General features: G+C 31.8%; 2 protein-coding genes across 2 annotated transcripts; one reads left to right on the top strand and one right to left on the bottom strand.

Annotated features, from left to right (window-relative positions):
• Window positions 1–481: 481 nt before the first annotated feature.
• LOC116778003 (uncharacterized) lies at window positions 482–1,964 on the bottom strand. The gene is made up of 3 exons (XM_032671844.2): window positions 1,547–1,964; window positions 1,348–1,462; window positions 482–1,091 (listed from the first exon to the last, which is right to left on the bottom strand). Exons 1-3 carry the CDS (start codon window positions 1,915–1,917, stop codon window positions 825–827), a joined length of 753 nt encoding a protein of 250 aa, XP_032527735.1. The 5' UTR covers window positions 1,918–1,964; the 3' UTR covers window positions 482–824.
• Window positions 1,965–2,217: 253 nt separating this feature from the next.
• On the top strand, window positions 2,218–16,752 carry LOC116777105 (eukaryotic translation initiation factor 3 subunit A-like). Its single transcript, XM_032670466.2, has 23 exons — window positions 2,218–2,388; window positions 2,572–2,800; window positions 2,877–3,051; window positions 3,231–3,416; window positions 3,505–3,609; window positions 4,365–4,573; window positions 5,061–5,227; window positions 8,175–8,312; window positions 8,437–8,641; window positions 8,737–8,836; window positions 9,549–9,778; window positions 10,119–10,311; window positions 10,467–10,571; window positions 11,125–11,254; window positions 11,468–11,670; window positions 13,320–13,462; window positions 13,725–13,885; window positions 14,122–14,185; window positions 14,382–14,537; window positions 14,655–14,733; window positions 15,159–15,355; window positions 15,824–15,876; window positions 16,560–16,752. The coding sequence occupies exons 1-23, from the start codon at window positions 2,340–2,342 to the stop codon at window positions 16,598–16,600; spliced, it is 3,318 nt and encodes a 1,105-aa protein (XP_032526357.2). The 5' UTR covers window positions 2,218–2,339; the 3' UTR covers window positions 16,601–16,752.
• Window positions 16,753–20,613: the final 3,861 nt, after the last annotated feature.

The raw sequence follows: 20,613 nt of genomic DNA, 5'->3' as shown, positions 1-20,613 counted from the left end.
ATGGGCCCCTTAAACCTACACCTGGGTCGCAATTCCACGGTGAATCCATTGAATGCTAAGAGGTTTTGTCTCCTATAAGGATGGTAACACAATGAAATGACGAATAATATATTCAGTGTGAAACTCATGTTATTAACAAATGTTCACGTCAAGATGGCCGCCTGCCCTTACACATGCATTAAATTAAGGAGTGTAACAGGCAAACTTAATAATAGTATTGTAAAATATCTATTTATAACTATGGGAACTAGCTAATAATTGTAATGCAAAAATCATTTACACGTAGTAACATAATAAAATATATATATATATCCTCGTAACAATTGACATCCAAAGAACAAGTTAAAACTGCCATCAACTTGTAGGTATATTGACTTTTGATAACTTTAGTTAATTTCCATAAGGTTCAGCTTGAATTGTTAATTGTTCTGGATAACTCAGTAAAAATCAACTCATTTGCTATGAAAACAAAATAAAAGCATAAGTAATTCAACATTTTATTGCAATTCACTTTTAGTATAATATATATATATATGAAAATGTAAAAATGCAAGTTGTTCAGATTTTACAAATTCAACATTCATAGGTCATATAGAAGTTATACTAATAATCTGTTAACTATTAGAAAAAATTTGCCAAAATATTATTTTCATGAGATATGAAGATATCACCTTACACTTCAAATCACAATAACAATATATCATTTTTACAGGCACATGCTTTTAAAGTTATCTATACTTCAACAACAATCTATAACACATCCTTGCATTACCACAAAAACATAATATAAACATGATAAACAAAACATTATAAATGGAATTAAACTATTTCTCACTATAAGCTGAACATTTCAATTGCTTTAAGTACTTTATCTTAGCCCATACACCCTGACACATTCGATTTAGACGATTATCATGTATATCTCTTGCGAATGCTGCAACATTTCTGATGATATGCCTGGATAATTTAAGTTGACCTTTCTGAGCGTAAGCCAAAGCTGAATACAACCTGCTCCTAGCAGCAAGACCCTCATCACCCAACATTTTGGATAATTTATATTGTCTGATTGATATTCTCCCTGCTTCTTCAGCCTGAGAATCAATAATATAATTTAATTATTCATTATGAGACTAATATAATAATATAGATTTTGTTATAATGAGATATTTTGTTGCTAATTTTAAAGACCTTTAGAAATATTGCAACTTTAATTATGATATAGAAAACTTTTCCTTCCTGTCATATGTAGTACTTAAATGTAATCTGCCTACAACATAATTATGTCAAAAGTCAATGACAATATGATTACTGAAACCACAGCAATGTAGAAGCTAAATTAATACATACACAATGCTCGAAATAGTCCCCCAGTGCTGAATAAGCTCCTCCCAATGTAGAAAGCCAAGAGAAGGCATTTTCTATTTCTACCCGCATCCATATTAAGTGTAGCAACTTGTCATTCCTATGTATGTAAAGTAAAAAAAAAAAAAAAAAATTATAAATAATTTAACGGGTAAAAGTATCGCCAAATTATAGATATTCTTACCATAAATAATCAATGACTTCTTTGTCTGGTGGTTCTAAAATGAGTTTCAAAAATACAGTTCTGCTATTTGTTTCTTCACTTAATTTACTCAAATGTAACAACACGTTTGTTCTATATATATTTGAATTCAAGCACTCTCTTAAAAAAGGTTGTAGAAATAGAGCTGTTGTACTTAATTTAAGGATTTTTCTATTTGAACTTCGAACATTCACATCTTTACTCAATTCATCGCCACTAATTACTTTCTTTTTGATAACATTTACTCCTATAGATTTATACTTTTCTTCGTTGGACAATGTAACGCTATCTTCAGAAATGAAGCATATCGTATAAGGACTTCTGAAAAGATAGACTTTTGCAACTAATTGCATTTTAAAAAATTTTTGCCGAATCAACTACAACATGTCATTTTGACAAATAGTTTTGGCAGAGACAATAAAACAGACGATATCATTGACAAATAAGAAACATTTAAAATAAACGAAATCTGAATATTTCACAAAATTTAATTTTCTTTATATATATAGTAATTTTGTATTTTTCTTAATAATTACTTCGAAAGAATTATTGTTTAATAGTTTTCCTATTTCACTTAGATGAGATTCTTTGTGGCAGAAAAATGTAAATGTTTGACTCTAGCGGCAAATTGGGAAAAAAATGGCATCGGTGGAAGCCATTTTATTTGCTGTCGCTTGACAAGCCGGAGGTTTGAAGAATATTTTATAAATTTCTTCTGCCGACGTGGTTTAACATTTGTGTTGATGAATATTATATGAATACACCACAATAAAATATGGCGAGATACGGTCAGAGACCGGAAAATGCTCTTAAGAGAGCCAATGGTAAGGATATATCTATTACGCCACACCATACCACGTTGCACGTTTTGATGTGACCTTTCTTAACCAATATTTTTTTCGATACCGCTTTGAAACATAAAAAAAGACAATTATAATATAGGATTTCTTCGAATTGTACTTAAGAAAAGAATGTATGCTAAATTTAAAAAAAAAATTACATTGCAGAGTTTATGGACTTGGAGAAGCCTGCAAGGGCGCTTGATACCTTGCAGGAAGTGTTTCGAAACAAAAAATGGGCTTACAATTGGTCCGAATCTGTCTTAGAACCGATCATGTTCAAATACCTGGAACTATGCGTCGATTTACGCAAGTCTCATATTGCCAAAGAAGGGCTGTTTCAATACAGAAACATGTTTCAATCAGTAAACGTTGGTTCATTAGAACAAGTTATCAGGTAATATAATCTCCAATTTAAATATAACAATAATTGTATAGTTTATTCTATATTTAAAAATATATATATTTTGAAGGGGATATCTCCGGATGGCTGAAGAGCGTACAGAGTCTGCTCGAGAACAATCCACCCAGGCAGTAATTGACACAGATGATCTTGATAACCTTGCAACACCTGAGAGTATTTTGCTAAGTGCTGTCTCAGGGGAAGATGCCCAGGACCGCTCTGATAGAACAATATTAACACCATGGGTATGTTATATGTTAAGAACTTATAAATATTGAGTAAGAGTAATTACAAAATTGTCAACTATCACTGCAACCTTTATATATGTATTGTAAAAAAAACTATTCTACATGTTGCAGTCTTAAAACCCTAAATAACAATATTTTAATAACCTATTAAACTAATAGACTGATAAATTTGACAGGTGAAATTTCTTTGGGAGTCCTACTGCCAGTGTCTGGAGCTCCTGCGGACGAATGCACATGTGGAGACCCTATACCATGACATAGCTCGCATGGCATTCCAGTTCTGCTTGAAGTATTCAAGGAAGACTGAGTTTAGGAAGCTTTGTGATAAACTCAGAAAACATCTTGATGATATTTGCAAATCCGTGGTAGGATCTTTCCATACTACTCTTGATATAATAAGTAGAGTCTATACATATATATAAATAATATTAACATGTATGTAATTTTCAGTCTCAGCCAGGCAATGTTAGTATCAGCAAGCCTGAAACACAGCAGCTCAACTTGGAAACCAGATTGTTCCAACTGGACAGCGCCATTCAGATGGAGCTGTGGCAAGTAAGTAGTAAAATACAATATATGGGCATAGAGACATAGTATTCATATGGTATCTTATTGCGAGAATTTCTAGTATTTGTGACAAATAATACGTTGTAGAAATGAAATAAAGCTGTCCTGAATATATGACGACAAATTATAACTTAAAATAATTTACAAACACCTGATCTTAATAATTTAGTTTTATGTCTGATTCACAGTTGAAATATATGTTTAATAAAATTTACTCACATTTCATAATGAAGTTGAATTTCAATGCTCAATGATTTTTCAGATATGTAAATTATTCAATTGGATAAATAATACTTTAAGATTTCTTTAATATGACAAAAAATTTAGAGTGTGTACCTTGTATTGCTAATTAATATGAGTTTAAAATTAAAAAATTTTTTTTTGGTCCTTTATCATAATTATGGTGATTTAGATTTTAGACACATTGGAAAGATTAAATGTTGAGATTTTTTCTACTGACACAATTGCAAGTTTGGCTTAGATGTCATAGCAGAACAAAATAAAATTCATTTCAAACTTAAATTAAAATTAATTTGTCTGTGTGATAAGCATCATATTATTACTTAAAACTCTCTGAAATAATTTACACCACTTTTTTTTTAAATTTAATCCAAGTAACATGACTCATAATGCTATAATCACAATTACACAGGTTGGTAATTATGAACACCAATAGATAATAAAATCAATAATAATAATCAAACATCAGTATATAGTAAAAATGGATTTACTTTATGATTTAGGAAGCCTACAAAGCAATAGAAGACATCCATAATCTCATGAACATGTCCAAGAAGACACCAGTCGCCAAAACCATGGCTAATTATTATGGCAAGCTGGCTCTCGTCTTTTGGAAGGCCGGACATTGCTTGTTCCATGCAGCTGCCCTGTTAAAGCTTTTCCAACTGTCGAGAGAAATGAAGAAAAATATCACTCAGGAGGAATTGCAAAAGTGAGTTTATTCTTTCTGCATATTAGAAATTACTTTGATTCATAACATAACACTTTAAATGTCTATAATTATAGATATTTTAAAATATAACAAACTATGTACATTAATTCCTTACATTATGAATGAATTCTGGTTATGAAGAATTGTTTTACCTCTGAAATAAATCCCACTTCCATCTCATAAATAGTTGTAAGTGGTAGGCCTCAGAGGTACATTATATTGATGGCTAGACGCGACAAGCAGAATTATTCAAGTAATGCTTGTGTTAAATAATGCCTTCACAAAATATCTAAAAATCTATATGTTCATAGAAAAGTTAAATAGGTACTTAATAAAAAAATCATAGCTGCCGAAAAAAGGACCTATATGATTTAAAAAATATGTGGATACAATTAACATTTTTAGTTTTTTTTTTTTTAACTAAATAGACATCAACTATATACAGAGTCAGAATCTAGATGTTCAATATTTTAATATATGTTTGTAGGATGGCATGTCGAGTCTTGGTGGCTGTGCTATCGGTCCCCTTACCATCGCTTCATCCTGAGTTCGATCGTTTCGTTGAAACTGACAAGAGTCCTGTTGAGAAGGCACAGAGATTAGCAGTGTTGCTTGGACTCGCTCAACCTCCGACCAGAGCTAGCTTACTGAAAGGTAACTATTAATTTTTTATTAACATTATCCTTGTCTTGTATAAGGCGTTGAACTTTGGACATACAGGACAGTAAGGACTCATTGCTAATACAGTAGGTAAAAAAAAAAAACTCATTAGATTTTCTTTTTTAAACACTTTCACTGGTCAATAAAGCTTCCATGAACAAACACCACAGTATTCATCCATCACATCACATCTATAAATTTTTTTAAAGAATACTTTTTGTATTCTTTGTTTTTGCTATAGCGATTTTGTAAATAATTTTACAATTATTATTTTAAATATTTAATGTGTATCTCCACTTTGACGTCTTGAAAAAATATTTATTTTCATTTATTTACCCAACAAATTTTTGTACATTCTCAGTAAGATATACACTAGTCCATATATGTTTGAAAAAGTGTATGAAGATTTCAAATTTTTGAGTTTAAAATCAGTTGTTTTTTATTTTGTTGTTTTTTTAAAGTTCTCTAGTTGTCCCCAATTTTCATACTTTGTCCATTACTGGATTCCATGTAAAGTTGCGAAGTATTTCTGAAATTTCCTAATTTTGTTTCGAGTTAAGGATGTTCAAGTCCAAATCAGGTTCAAACTAATAGAATAATGTTAAGTGAAGTACTTTTGTAACACATACCATATTTTTAAAGCATTTATAGTTAGACTGCATTAAAAAGTGTTATCAGTTAGATAAGATATCAGTAGAAAAATGTTTTATTATTTTATGCTTACAAATATTCGATTAGAATTTTTATTGAGTTTTTTTTGTCATAATATGGGATATTCTTAACAGTTTATACATCGAACAGCAAGTTGCTATGTATTGATTCATTTCGTTTATGCAATTTTTTTAAAATTATGCACTAGTTATTGCTCGCGACTTCGAATTATACTCAGAGAGAAATGAATAAATTCTAACAATAGCTATGTTAAAAAACCGGCAGCGAAATCTATATTATATCTGTTTCACGTAACTTTATACCCAATACAATAATTGTTGTCTGAACAAGCGGAAACACGAAATTCGAGAAAGTCTTGCTGTCTGATTTTTAATCTACATGAGGGTTAATTTTCATCAAAATCTGTCAAGTATTTTTCGAGTGAAAGAGGAGGAAACATCCATTAATTAACAAACTCTAAACTATATCATATGAGTAGGATAGGTAGGATATGCTGAACTTATAGTGTGAGCGTAAATTATTCTGAAATTTAAATTTAAGAACTTTTGGGAATAACTTTTATTAGAAATTTTATTGACTCACTTAATTGTATACATAAGTTTTGTTTGTTTGTTTTTGGACCTAGCCTTCTCCCCAGCCTAAATTGACTTCAAATTAAATTAAGAATATTTTCACTTAATAATAGTTAGACATGTTGCAATTTTGCTAGCGAATATTAATATTGATATATCTTCAATATAATACACACTAATAAAAATTCTTAAATAAGCTTATAGCTCAAAAAACCTTTTTAACTAACTAGTGGTACACCATATAAATAAGGATAATAATGAAAAATTCTTAACTAACAATTTATATATGTGTATAATTTAAAATTTATAAGGTTTTATGTGTATTTTCCCCTTGGAAGTCGATGGCTGAAGAGAGATGTGTATTGAGTATTATTTACGCCTCTATAAAGTACATCGCGATTGGACAATGCGCGAAGTTTTATATATTAAAACTTGTCTGAATGATTATGCTACGCAGTGGGCGACGGGCAAAGCGTTAAATATTATCTTTTTTAATCGTACGTTTCACGCAAAGCAAGGCATTTAGACTTCTTTATGTCAAATGTACTACGTTCTGTAATTTAAAGTGACAGCAAGAATCAATTTATTAAGCGTTCGTTATTCTAAGCTTTGCAAATCATGTACGCCCAAAGTAGACGGCGAAAGGAAAATATATATTTTTTTGTGTATTTTAAATTATTTTAATTAACGTTGTATGCTAGCTGGCGATCTAAAATGTGTTAAGTATACCTTCTGTTCGACTTGCCTGTAATTTTTACTCAATTTAAATAACGATTGTAAATTTATCTTGTTCATTAATTGTATTATTAAATGTATCTTTTTTTAAGCCACTCTTGTACATACTTACTAAAGTAGATAGAGAAAAGTAGTCATTTGTTGTTACAAAGTAATTTTGTTTTTTATTTACTTACAAACGCACTTAAATGATGTACATAACTATTATAGTTTTTAACGGCAATCAATCTTGTGTATGTAATTTTTACACAAAGTCATATTATTGAGAGTTAGACAATTTAGTGATTGAACTCTGACTTATTCACAAAGCTGACAGCGACAGACAATACTTTGTATATATTATTTAGTTATTTTTGTGTACCTAGTAAGTAAAGGAGATCGCGAATTACAATAAATAGATATGCACTAAGTAGCATTTATTAAAAAATATTATAAGAAAATCGGGACATAGACCGAAACAATTGCAGTAATTCATTTATGTTTGTAATTAATAGTTATAGCACAAAAGCGATTTTTTTGAGCAACAAGTGTACTGTTCAAACTAGTTTGTTTTATAATGCAAAGCACAGCGAAAGGCAAAGCATTGAGTGTATTCTTCGATAATTTATAAATTTTCCTTATACACACAGTAGCTAGCGAAATACAACGCATTCAGTTTTTTTTTTTTGTGTTTTATACAGAAAATGGAAAAATTACAACACCATTATATATATTAACCACATAAAATCATGAACATACCTACATACATTCCATTCCATAGGTCGATGGGTACATATCTCATTTCGTAAAATATAAATATTCATCATGAATTTATTTACGTGGTCAAGAAAACGGATTAAAAGAACATTTTACAAAGGCCCAACATTCTCATCCGTGGTTTTGGAGAAATATGTCAAACTTACACACATACATTGGGAGGTTTTATTAAGTTTGTTATAAATGGTATGTTATCTGATATCCAGACGTGGTCCGTATGAACGTGGTGTCGCTGGCGTCGCCACAGCTGCAGCAGCTGTACTCGTGGCTCGAGGTGGAGTTCGATCCCCTGTCCATCTGTCAGAACGTCCAGAGCGTCGTCAAAACACTGCAGGAGGATCCTAGTTAGTATATACCATATTAATTAATTAAAAAATTGCAGTTATGTTAGTGTAAAATAAATTATGTTAGTCTAGTAAAGTCAATATTACCGTATAAATAAAGTAAATTTTATTAAAATATCAACAGACTCCCCGCTGGCACAATACTCGGTGGCTATAACGGATGTAGCGCTGGTACGTCTCATTCGTCAAGTCGCTCAGTGCTACGCCTGCATTCAATTCTCCAGACTGTTGGAGCTGGCTGCGACCGACGACCTCTTCCATATCGAACGTCTGCTCGTCGACTGTGTCCGCCATAATGATATGCAGATACGGGTGGATCATGCTAACAAGTACGTATCTAGGAAGATATATGTGTAACAGATCACATACATCACCTATCGTTATAAATGAATAAAGCCACCCAACTAGAGTTTCTGTTATTTAGATGTGTCCACTTCGGCGTGGAAGCTGGAGGCGGCGAATGGTGTTCTACTGCTGACGAGGCGTGCGGCGGGGCCATACTCCAGGCAACGCCCGCTGAACAGGTACCAAATATACGTTTAAGTTAAAATATTGAAAATAGCACAACGTATATAATAGTGTAAAGTTTAAGATTATGGTACAGTTACAATCGCGTGATCTTCATATCATAAACATATGTATATGAAACATGTAAGTCTTTTTTGAAAAACACGTTTAGTAGTTTTTATTGAATGACAGTTATGACATACACACATTAATCGGTCGTTACAGATCACAATATTCAATAACAAGTAGTAAAACACAATCCGTCCTTCCTTAACATTTTAATATGAGTTATATTCGCAATCTATTATTGAACGTTTATTGTTGATTTATGTCTTTTGTTATATAAACACGTCTATGCACACCTCCAATATAAATCCCATTTCTAACTTTTCAATAGTAAGATATGGTAGGCCTTGGAGGAATATTATACACCCAGTGGACTTGACGCGACAGGACATGCATTCAGTGTGTTCTGTGTTAACTTATGTCTATACATTATATGCAAATATATAAACATATATCCCATTTATACAGTCGAGGAAGTTTTTGTATTGTTGTTTGTTTGTCGAGGAAGTTTTTCCTATTTAATCACTTGAAACTAATTTACAACCAAATCTACTGTTTTATTAAAAAAAAAATCTTTCCCACCAACTTATATATCGTAAGGTAATTGTTTCTATAATTTTTTTGAGACGGAAATGGTATGAATGTACGTGATAATTCCTCCAGGTTCGCGAGCAGCTCGTCCGTGCTGCGGAGGTAGTTTCTCGTGCTGCTCAGACATTGTTCCCAGCTCGTCGTCGTGCCGATCGCGAGCGTGCTAGGGCCGCCATGGTGCAGCACTATCACGAGAACAAACACGCTGAACATCATCGCGTTCTACAAAGACATAAGATCATAGAGGAGAGGAAGGAGTACATTGAGAGACTCAACACTGTCAGGGAGGAAGAGGAGTTGCGGTATGACATGTTCCAATTATTAATTCATTTCTATATTAAGTAATAAAAGCATGATATAAGAAAAATGAGACTGAAATAAAAAGACTTGCTATGAATTTGAAACTTACATAAATTACAGTCCAACAATACAATATTAAGCATACTATTTTTCTTTATATTCATTTTATCTGAAAGGTCTGATTCAAATATGGACTATTGATATTGAACTTAATATTATTCTGGTATCTGATTTCTCATTAATTTAATAACAAAATAATATCAACCATTGATAGATATTTATTTTTAAAACTTTCGCTGTTTTAATGATAGAGATAATATAATTGTGATGTAATCTGAACAGCCGTCAAGAGGAGCAGTTGCGCGCAGCAGCGGCAGCGGAGGCACGCCGTCAAGAACAGGAAAGAGAGGAGAGGGAGAAGAGGAGACACGCCTCGGAACTAGCAGCAATGAAGGAGAGGAATCTGAGGGAGAGAATCGCTCACATCTCACAGACTATGCACGGGAAGAAGGTGCTGCAAAAGTTGGATGAGGAGGTAACTGATCATTAAATATATAGCTTACACTGACTAAACTTCTTGGTTGTCTTATGATATTGTTTATATCAAAATCTCCCAAACTATTACTAACTACGCGGCCAACACTAAAACAATCTATTAGTAGTAGATTAAGCTCTTAATTCATTTTGTAGGATTTGAAGAAAATGGACGCCGAAGCCATTGCTCAACGCGAGGCCGAAGAACTGATGAAGGAACGTCGGGAGCTTGCAGCTCGTCTTAAGTCTCAAGAGAAGAAGGTTTGTTCTTTTATATCTTACACATATAAAAAGATATAACTTTTGTTATCGAGCGAATAAGGCTCGCCTAACTAAAATCACTTTTAGAAGAGGAACCGGGCAGAACTAGCCTCGGTTGTTTTAAGTATATGTATTTAGGTTATGTAGCCACTTAACAATTATTATTTGTCAGGAACGTCACCTGAGTTAAAATCTTTTTGGCGCTGAGATTCTTCGAGAATCGCAAAGGCTATTATGTCCTTACGCCATAGGAGTCTTTAGTACACCATCTCCTCACAAAATTCAAGTCGAATACAATAAGGAAATTACTTATATATACATCCCTTTAAGGGCTTTGATAGCTTTCAAAAGCTCTCAGAACCAAATGTTTCAATCAACTTGACGGTACTATCTTGATTGCAAACACATTCTAATGCGTAATATAAAATTTGTAACTAACTTCGAAGTAAAAAATGCCATATTATAGTGTGTAAATACACATGTGTAGCTTTGTACAAATACCGAGTAATTTGGAGGCATTATAGCTTTTTATGTTAAAATTATGAAATTATAGGTTGATTACTTCGAGCGGGCCAAGCGTCTGGAGGAAATTCCACTCCTACAGAAGAGTTTGGAAGAGAAGCAAGTGCAGGATAAAGCATTCTGGGAACAGCAGGAGAAGGAACGCATCGCCCAACTCATCGGTAATGTATAAATAAAATTGACATTTATCATCTGAAAACGTATATTTTATTCAGTCATGTGAGACCATGTATATACCCAATTGACAGGAGAATAAGTTTTAAGACTTGGTCATAATTATTATTTTTTGATAAACGCACTCATATAAAAATTAGTACATTACATACACAGCACAAAAAACTATATGATGAATAATCATGATATCTATAAAACAGAGGCGCGTGGCCGTGATGTAGCTACAGCAACACGTCTGTCTCGTATGTCGATGCACCGCGAACAGTTCACGACTCGACTGAACAGCGAGCGTGGCGCATTGTACCACAGCAGGCTGGCAGAGTTCACCGAAACCATCACCAGGGAGAGGGAGGCGCGACTCGCTCATAGGAGACAGCAGAGGATCGAGAAGAGACGAACAGAGGTAAGGGACACCGGGTACCAAAGCAACGTTTGTCGCTTTGTACTATCACTTTGATATCTGGTTAGGTGTTATTATTTTATATAAATAAATACTAATAATGACCACTACTAATGCTAACTTTACATATGATATTATTGCCAAAAAAGCAACACTTTTACATGTATTTACATACGATGATTCCTCAAATCACATATATCATTAGTTATTGTTTCATATTGAAAATTATATGTTCTTAAATAAACTTCATCAATGATTGCATCATTATTGATATTGATAAAAAAAATATATATTTTGCATGGCAATTTACACAAGAAAATTCAGTAGGTAGTATTGATTTATTCTTTATTCTAGTAATATATTATTTGTTAACTTATAGAAGCTGATTCATGTAAAACTAATGAGAATATGTGTTTAAGATTAAATATTATTGATACTTTAAAATATATTTACAAATGTTTCTAGAATATTCACATAATTACAACTATTTTAACTACACTTTACACTAAGAGAATAAATAGAATTATTGTCTTATATGAAAAATGATTAACACAAACTTACACTATCCTCAACATACTGGACTTATACATATGTTCAGATCCGTTTAATTGTAGCTTTCAAAAATATTCATGCTTCAATTAAAAATATTTTTAGGTTCAGAAAATTAAATAATAATAAAAAAAACTAATTTCAAACAAAACTATTTAATAATTCTTACAAATTATGAATTAACTAAAGAAATAGGTTTATTAATCACACTAATACAAAATGGTAGTATATATCTCACAGAACCTAATAATTTGACTATGAAATGTATCACGTTACCGAAATTACAGAGCTCCGACTGTTCCGACGGTTCACGAGCAATAGGTAGACTCGATACAAGACTTAAGGTTTTTTTATCTTTTTAATAATAATTAATTAGTGGCCAGTGAGTACTTTAACAAAGAGGAGGGTTGCTTATAATATGTATATTTAAAGAATATACATACACAATAAATAATTTAATTATAACGAACTATGTAAAATTAAATCAGGTTTGTTTTAGGCTTGTGAAAGTGGGACATTTGTTTTGAATCAACTTTCAAATACCTATTGTTATACAAAACAATGCAGGCTACGAACATTGAATAGAATCATTAAAAAAATATATTAAATAATTAGGGGAAATGTAGAATGTTTTTCTGAAAAGTTGTTATGCGTAAATAGTCTAAAAAAAGACAGAATTATCCATTACATTATATTATGAATATATCTTTAACTTTTATAAGAAGGATGTAATAATATAACCGTCTGTGGTTCACTGTGGCCTTTAAGGCCTCTAATCAACATAAAAGTCTTTAAAAAGATATATATTTTATATGTGTCCCTAGAAATGTACCACATAGATTTTTTTTACCGACTGATTATACTATACTTAATTACATCAAAATGAAACATAGTATATTTTGTTGTTGTTGATTATATATAAAACATTTTAATAGTTTTTGTTGTATAAAATATAAAATTTGCATTTGATGATAATACAAATAAACATATTATTTAAAAACCAACCATAGTCTAAAAAGTATACAAGTGTAAGAATAGAAAAGACAAGATTATTCAACAGTCGCTTTTGGAAATAATAATTTTAATCATATCTTTCTTAATAGTGGCTGACGGAGAAGCGTCGCATGGAAGAGCGTGCTGCGGAGGAGGCTCGCAAGGCACAGGAGGAACATGAGAGGAGGGAGAAGGAGAGAAAGCAGGCGGAGGAACTGGCCGCCCTCAAGGAGAAGAAGGAGAAGTCACTCAAGTATAACAAGAATTAATAACCATTATCATAAGACATTTAGTTTAATTGACTGTATAGTGATTATTATTCGAATGTACATGTCTTGTTGTTATATCAATTTCTTACTTAATTAGTACCATGTATTTCATATATATTACATTGGTAATATTTTATATTATCTTATAACAGGTCACTGTAGCCAAGTTGACATTTCCGAACCATTTGATAATTAATAGTGTAATTATTGAGTTTAGTAATATTAATTAATGTTTAATTATTTTAGGGAGCATCAAGAAATGTTGGCTAGGGCTGAAGCAAAGGCTCGCGCTATGGAAGCTGAAGTCACCCGCAAGCTGGAGGAACAAAAAGCGGCCGCGTTGTCCAGCTGGAGGAGACCCGGACCGCCGGCCAAGGAACCAGAGAAGAAAGAACCCTGGCGGCCCAGTGAGTGCTCATTATTATATACAAGCTGATATATGTTGTTTTGGTTCTTTCGTATTTAAAAGGAGTGATATGAATTTTATGTCTGTAAATGTTCCCTTATATCAAAAAGTTACCTTTAACATCAATATATCTGCAGTCTAAGTTAAAAATGTAGTTATTTGTATTTATATAAATATGCAATGTAGAAAACACTACGAGATGGCACCATAACTCATCATCCTGTTAATATTTCCCAGGTCGCCTTCGCGAGCCCGTTGCTGATGAACGTCCACGCTCTCCAGGACGTAGAGATGAAGAGAAGTAAGACACTATAAATTTTATATATATACATATATATATATTTATAATTAACATATTATTCATTAGCTTTAAACCGATACTTTTGAAATGCAACAAGTGTCTTGATATTTCAAAGAGTTCTTGAAGAGATTTTAAATAATTTAATATAACTAGAATGTATTTCTCTCTAATAATATTGATTAATATATTGTCTTAGACGCGAGGAAAGACCTCGCGATATTAGCTTCAAGGATGACAGGCCAAGAGAAGAACGCAGCTACAGGGACGATAAGAACAGGGATGATCGGCCGAGAGATGACTCTGGATGGCGTTCAGCTAACCGGGATGCAGACCGGGATAGGGATAGAGAAAGGTGATTTATCGTATGACCCAGTCACCAAACTATATGACGTTAAAAATAGTAAATAAAGAAAATGCAATGCAGATATTGTTAATTTGTTGTTCAACAAATATCAACTTTGTGTCACAGACCGCGCTACACTGGTCGTTCAAGCGGCCCCGAGTCCGGCAGCTGGCGTCGTGGCCCTTCAGACCCAGCGCCCTCCGCCGTACGTATACAATAGACATTAATTAATATATCTATTTATATAAAACACATGGTGTCCTAACACAAGCACTAGAGTGCCCTGGGAACTAACATTGTAATCGATAGACGACAAGTTGTTACATAATTATTATTATTATTTAAATCACTCAAATGCAATGTTGATAGTTAATACATAATATAGAAAGAAATAATGCTTGTACCCTCCGAATTAAATCCCATGTTTCGTTTATACAAAATTACAACGTGGTAGGCCTCGGAGGAATATTAAAGTAACGGACATATAGATCTGGAAGTTTTACAGAACGGACTCATCATTCATTGGGAGTCTGTGATGGACGCTTCTACAAATAAATTTAACCATGTATACTCGTATAACTATGTTCGGTTATTAAATTTCAATCACTCATAAGTTATTGTATAAAAAAGGAGCGTTCGTCAACTTGGCGCACCAAGGAGGCGTCTCGTGACGACCGTCGTGATGACCGCCGTGATGACCGCCGTGATGATCGTCGTGATGACCGCCGTGATGACCGCTACCGTGATCCGCCGCGTGATCGTGATGGATATCGTGATAGACCGCCGCCACGACGCGACGAGCGTGATCCGCCTCGTAGAGATGATCGGTTAGTTGTAAACTATATTATATGTACATAATGTTTATATGTGTGAAGGAAAGTATTAAATATAGACATTGTTACATTAATTGTACATTGAAATACAATTAAAATAATATTCTGCGTTTATAGAAAAAATGTGTGATTGTAATTTTTTTCTTTCATATTTAAACCCACTCGTATGGAATGGACATAAAGTATGTAGATGTCAAATTATTAGTAAATAATGAGAAATTTTTATTCAGTTGTTTATTTGTTTTTATTATTTATAAAATTTTTATGCAATAAGATATTTTTATGAAGATATTGATTTTAATTTTTGTTTGCTATATATGTTTTTTATTAAGTACTTAATTTTTTTTTCTGCTTTTATTTATAGTTTAAATATTTTTGACATATGCCATATATGTTGAATATGTATGTATATGTATACAATTTGTTTTCATATTTTTATTAAATGATTTCTTTGATCATCAGTGATCGCCGCGATGATCGCGAACGTCGCGTGCCCCCGCGCAGAGAGGACAAACGTAAGTATTAAATACTTATAAAATATATTTAAAAAAAACACACACACACACACACTGTAGTATTAAATAAAACTACATTAAATACATCACGTACGTATTGTGCTAAGTAGCAAGACTGAATAACAGAAACTAATATAATAAAGTCTATATTAAACTGGACATCATATTATTTAACAATACCGAGCAAATATAACACACACATACATATATATATATATGTAAGAGCCATGTCATGTCCAAACTAAATGAGAATTATGTTCATAACTTCTCTAAACATATTATAATACAGGGTGTGTTTTAAGCAGTTAAAATTTAACTTTTTCTCATATTTCTACATATAGACATAATTTTGTTTCTGAACATCCTCTGAATTAAATCCCATCTATAATTATTTAATATTTATACGATGGTAGCCCTCAGAGGTACATCATAATCAAGTCAGACGCGACTGGTCTCTGGTTTAAGATACCAGTGTTATTTGATACTCGTACAAATTATTATTTCTATAATAATTACATAAGGTAACCAATGAAATGTATAGACAGAAATTGTTGTATTCACACAGCAAGGAAATCGAAAGTATATATGATTTACTGTAATACATAACACGGTTTAACCATTTACTAACTATTTTTGTATAATAATTATAATAAACTAATAACGAATTATTAATTCATTTCCAGCCCGTGACCCGGACGACTTCCAAACCGTCTCCAAACGTTAAAACATCCGAAAAGGACTTGGCAGTTTACATTCATATAAAATAGAAACTTAATCAATGTCATAATAAAAATTTTACTTCTAATAATATTAGTTGCAGTAAAAAAAATATTAGAAATCTGTATACAATATTACATAATATTATATTCACATAGAAAAAAAAAGTAATATTAATCATAGCGACACATTTCTTAATGTTTCTATATATTTATTAGTTTCTGCTAAGTCCTTAATTCGCATAAAATTGATGATAAAGTGCTTACATTGTATTTGTAATTTTTGTATGCCATTATGATTTAGCCATGTGTATTGTGTATCCATTACATACTTGTGTATTACAATCTCCGTATTCTATATAAATGGCCAATTACTATAAAAAAAAAATCTTTTATTTCGTTGGTTGCGGGCAATTAATTCTATGTAATATTGTCGAGATATATTTTCTACGCTCTAACAGTAATGCTTTTTTTTTTTAGTTTAGATTTAGGCAATCTAGAAAGGCAAGATATTCCTCTTATAACAAGGCTTCAATATTATATATAAGATTATTTGATAAAATTCACGTGTGCTTAGACTATTTTGTAGCACAGCACGTTTTGAATATATAACTAGTTAAATAAATTACAGGCCTCAACACATGCAACATAGACACGTTTTATATTTTGACTACGGGAAACAGATCTACATAAAACAAGCTCATACTTATTGTGTAGTACATTAAACTTATTGCCTTATTTATTGCCAATGTTTAAATAGTATGTTTTTACTGTGAATGTATCTTATAAATAAATCCGGAATACAATAGTGTTTTATTTTGTTTCCTAAATATATATATATATATTTAATATTTTGCTTGATATATGTATTATGAATCCTTTTAGTTACTAAATTCTACATTTGCTTGATAACAAACAATTTCCCGCCAAAATTCCTTACTGCTAAGCGATTCAGTTCCTACATTTTGTTGAATGTTTTGGTTTCTGAGTTGTTCTTTTATAACTTAGCGATATTAACAATTCTTATGTGTCTTACGCTGTTATTGTATAAGTAATAGTAATTTCGTCGATACCCAACAACAACAGGGGCTGAAATCGAGGTTGTTTTTAACCAGTACATTTTTATGTGAGCAAGTTCGAATCAATAATTTATAAAATGGTGCCTTAGACTGTTGATGATACGAAGGAATTAGTTCTTTTATAAATAAGGCAATTTTGAAACTGATATTTTTTTGAATTATATAAACCAGAATCTGGTTGAAATTGATAACAAAAAATGTTGATAAGGATTCGAGTCGGAGGTAAAGAAAAATAGCTTTAATCAATAAATATACATACAATGTCCAACTTTGACTTTCAGTTCGGTGGTTTCGTGTTAAAAGCAGGTTAACTGTATATACCATACCAACAAAGCGCGGAGGTACCATTTGAAAGATTTATGACGGCCGCTGAAATAATTTTGTCCATTAATCAACATGGCTAGTTTCTTTAATATTTATGGGAAAGATAATTTTTACTCTCCATTTCAACTTAATTGCTACCTACTTAACAAATTTGACGATTATGTGCCCTGTGGGCTTGCACTCTACCATAAAGGTTTTTAATGGCATGATCTCAGAAGATACTGCTCCAAAAGATAAAAATACTTGGATTTAGTGTACCTTTATATTTTAATGCGATCTTAAGGAACAATATCGCATGGACAACAACATCCCTTGGTAGTTCCGTATTTGCCGACTGCATCCTAAAATCCTAAGCACACTAACTGGAAATAAGAACAAATTTAATAAGCACGCATAAAGGCGCATTTTCATTGGTCGATAAGTCGGTAGTTAGCCCGCACCCTAAGCGTGTATCGCTGATTTCCTTTCTCCCTCTTTGCTAACAACTCTATTTTACTTTTATTCTATCTTTATGGTCTGCTTATTACGCAGTGGGGCTTATAATATCAAAATTATAAGTTAATTTGTGGTGTATTGTTTAATTTATTTTTTATGATCTATGTATGTAATGGATTTTTTCGTTCAATACTTTAGTAAGCTCAAACTGGGTGCCTGGGCCGAATTGCGAACGGTACTAACAAATAGTAATGGTGCTAACACCACCTTACAAGGTGCTTCATGCTAATATTTAGTATAATGTTAGGAGATATCAATAAGGTGGAATTTTGCAGGTATTCATGCAGGCTCTGCTTCCTATATCCGCTTCGATGCGCTCTAACAGATACGTTTTATATTAATGAGATTTAATAATGTTATAATACAAAAACGTATACACTTCAATTAAAAGGGTTTGTAAAATAGCAAAACAACTTAATATATAATAATTATAAAAGCAACTATTTTCAATGACTGTAAATTGATCGTACTTGAAGAATGATTTGGTACTGTTGAAAGTAATACTTAACCACTCCTAGTTTGTCTTAAATGAAATCATTCAACACGAACCATAAGTATAAGTCAATATTTTCTAAACAATGAGACTGTTGTATTTCTTGAAAAAATATTGTTTTGCGAGCCTACATTGTGTCAACAAGTATTCAAAGAATTGTCATCTGGAATTGTTTTCATAACCGAAAGAAATTAATTCATTCCCTCCATTTAATATTCATCAATTGAGATTTGTAACATTTAACATTTTGTATGTGATGCCTGACTGCCCAGTACACTATTGCAGACTTAGTCTAACCTACGCATGTCCGTGTACTATTACATCCGTTTATCCCTAGCTAACAAACAAAACCTTAAATGAGTATCGAGAAAAGAAAATTATGTGTACGAGTGTTATCTTAATGAAAAATATAGATCAGGTTTAATAATTTGATATAAGTAAGATGGCTATACCCTACTCATCGCAATTTTTTTAAACCGAAGGTAACAAACAAGTATCATTCAGTTAGGGTTCAATGTCAATTCTTAATGAACTGTCCTCCACCTGAATGTAAATGTATGTTAAGGTGAGTAAAGCATTAAGAGAATAAGAAACCAGACGGATTCCCATTTGCAGGAAGCTAAGAATGAATGCATCAAATATAGGAAATGAACAGAAAGTTACTATAGAAAGACCGAAATTACTCAATGAGAAAAACTTTAGTTTTTTCAGTCCGCTGTGCTGAAAATTTCAAACTATTAGAACTCAGTGGAAGATTTTCGACAATTTTGAATAATGTATAAAGATTACCGCAAAAGGTATCTAACATGTCAACTGCCTCCATAGGAGCTGGCAGAAAAGCTATTAGATCAAATAGTTACGACAATAGCAACAGAGAAACAAGAAATAGAAAACAAAAATCAGGAGTAAAATTAAATTTAAATACATCTAAATAGATGGATGGTATAGGCACCTATGATTTTTTTCAAAGTATTAACGACCAATATCCTTCAAAGACAAGATTAAAAAAATAATTGACCTCTTTTTTTCTTTTACTTACTCATTAAATGTAATAGGGAACAAAACCAACCGCCGACATTTAAATGACCGTATCTAGTCTCAACGACTTTTAAAAGGGGCTATCATCTGACACATGTTAGACCTGTTCAAGGACAACGAGTCGAAACCCCTACAGCTTGAACATAATAAAGTTTTTGCTTAAACAGAAAATATATCTTAATTACATTTTAGACATAAATCAATATAATAAGAGTATTTTAATTAGAGTACTAATTTAGCAGAATTTTTCTTTTTTTTTATTACATGAATATATTTTAATTTCATCCATAATTTATTACTATTATTTGAAGTAAGTGAAATTTATAAATGATGAATTTCTTATATCCATGTAAGGTTTACATAAACGTTTTAAATCAACTTCCAAACAAAATGGCCGCTGTAATTTAAAATCAATAAAATTTTATGTTAAATGTTAATTTGTTTCAATAGAAAGCACACCTTAAATTTCGCGAAGTGGTCATTTACGAAATCTTACATAAACAGAAAGTTACAAAGGATTTCCAATATTTTATAAGCAAATATTAATTATTAATTTAATTTCGGTATAACGAAAATTTAAAAAAAAGTATCC

Source organism: Danaus plexippus, chromosome Z (genome assembly GCF_018135715.1).
Source record: "Danaus plexippus chromosome Z, MEX_DaPlex, whole genome shotgun sequence".
NCBI classification, from domain to species: domain Eukaryota; kingdom Metazoa; phylum Arthropoda; class Insecta; order Lepidoptera; family Nymphalidae; genus Danaus; species Danaus plexippus.
Note: the sequence above shows the minus strand (reverse complement) of the source record. Positions and strands in the feature narration are given on the sequence as shown.

Excerpts from the sequence above, each read along its gene's own strand:
- LOC116777105 (XM_032670466.2), top strand. The coding sequence starts at position 2,340 with ATGGCGAGATACGGTCAGAGACCGGAAAATGCTCTTAAGAGAGCCAAT. Across the intron at positions 3,610-4,364 it reads TTCAGATGGAGCTGTGGCAA|GAAGCCTACAAAGCAATAGA; the intron begins GTAAGTAGTAAA and ends TTTATGATTTAG. Across the intron at positions 15,356-15,823 it reads CCGCCTCGTAGAGATGATCG|TGATCGCCGCGATGATCGCG; the intron begins GTTAGTTGTAAA and ends TTTGATCATCAG.
- LOC116778003 (XM_032671844.2), bottom strand. The coding sequence starts at position 1,917 with ATGCAATTAGTTGCAAAAGTCTATCTTTTCAGAAGTCCTTATACGATA. Across the intron at positions 1,463-1,546 it reads GAAGTCATTGATTATTTATG|GAATGACAAGTTGCTACACT; the intron begins GTAAGAATATCT and ends TTACATACATAG. Across the intron at positions 1,092-1,347 it reads GGGACTATTTCGAGCATTGT|GCTGAAGAAGCAGGGAGAAT; the intron begins GTATGTATTAAT and ends ATTGATTCTCAG.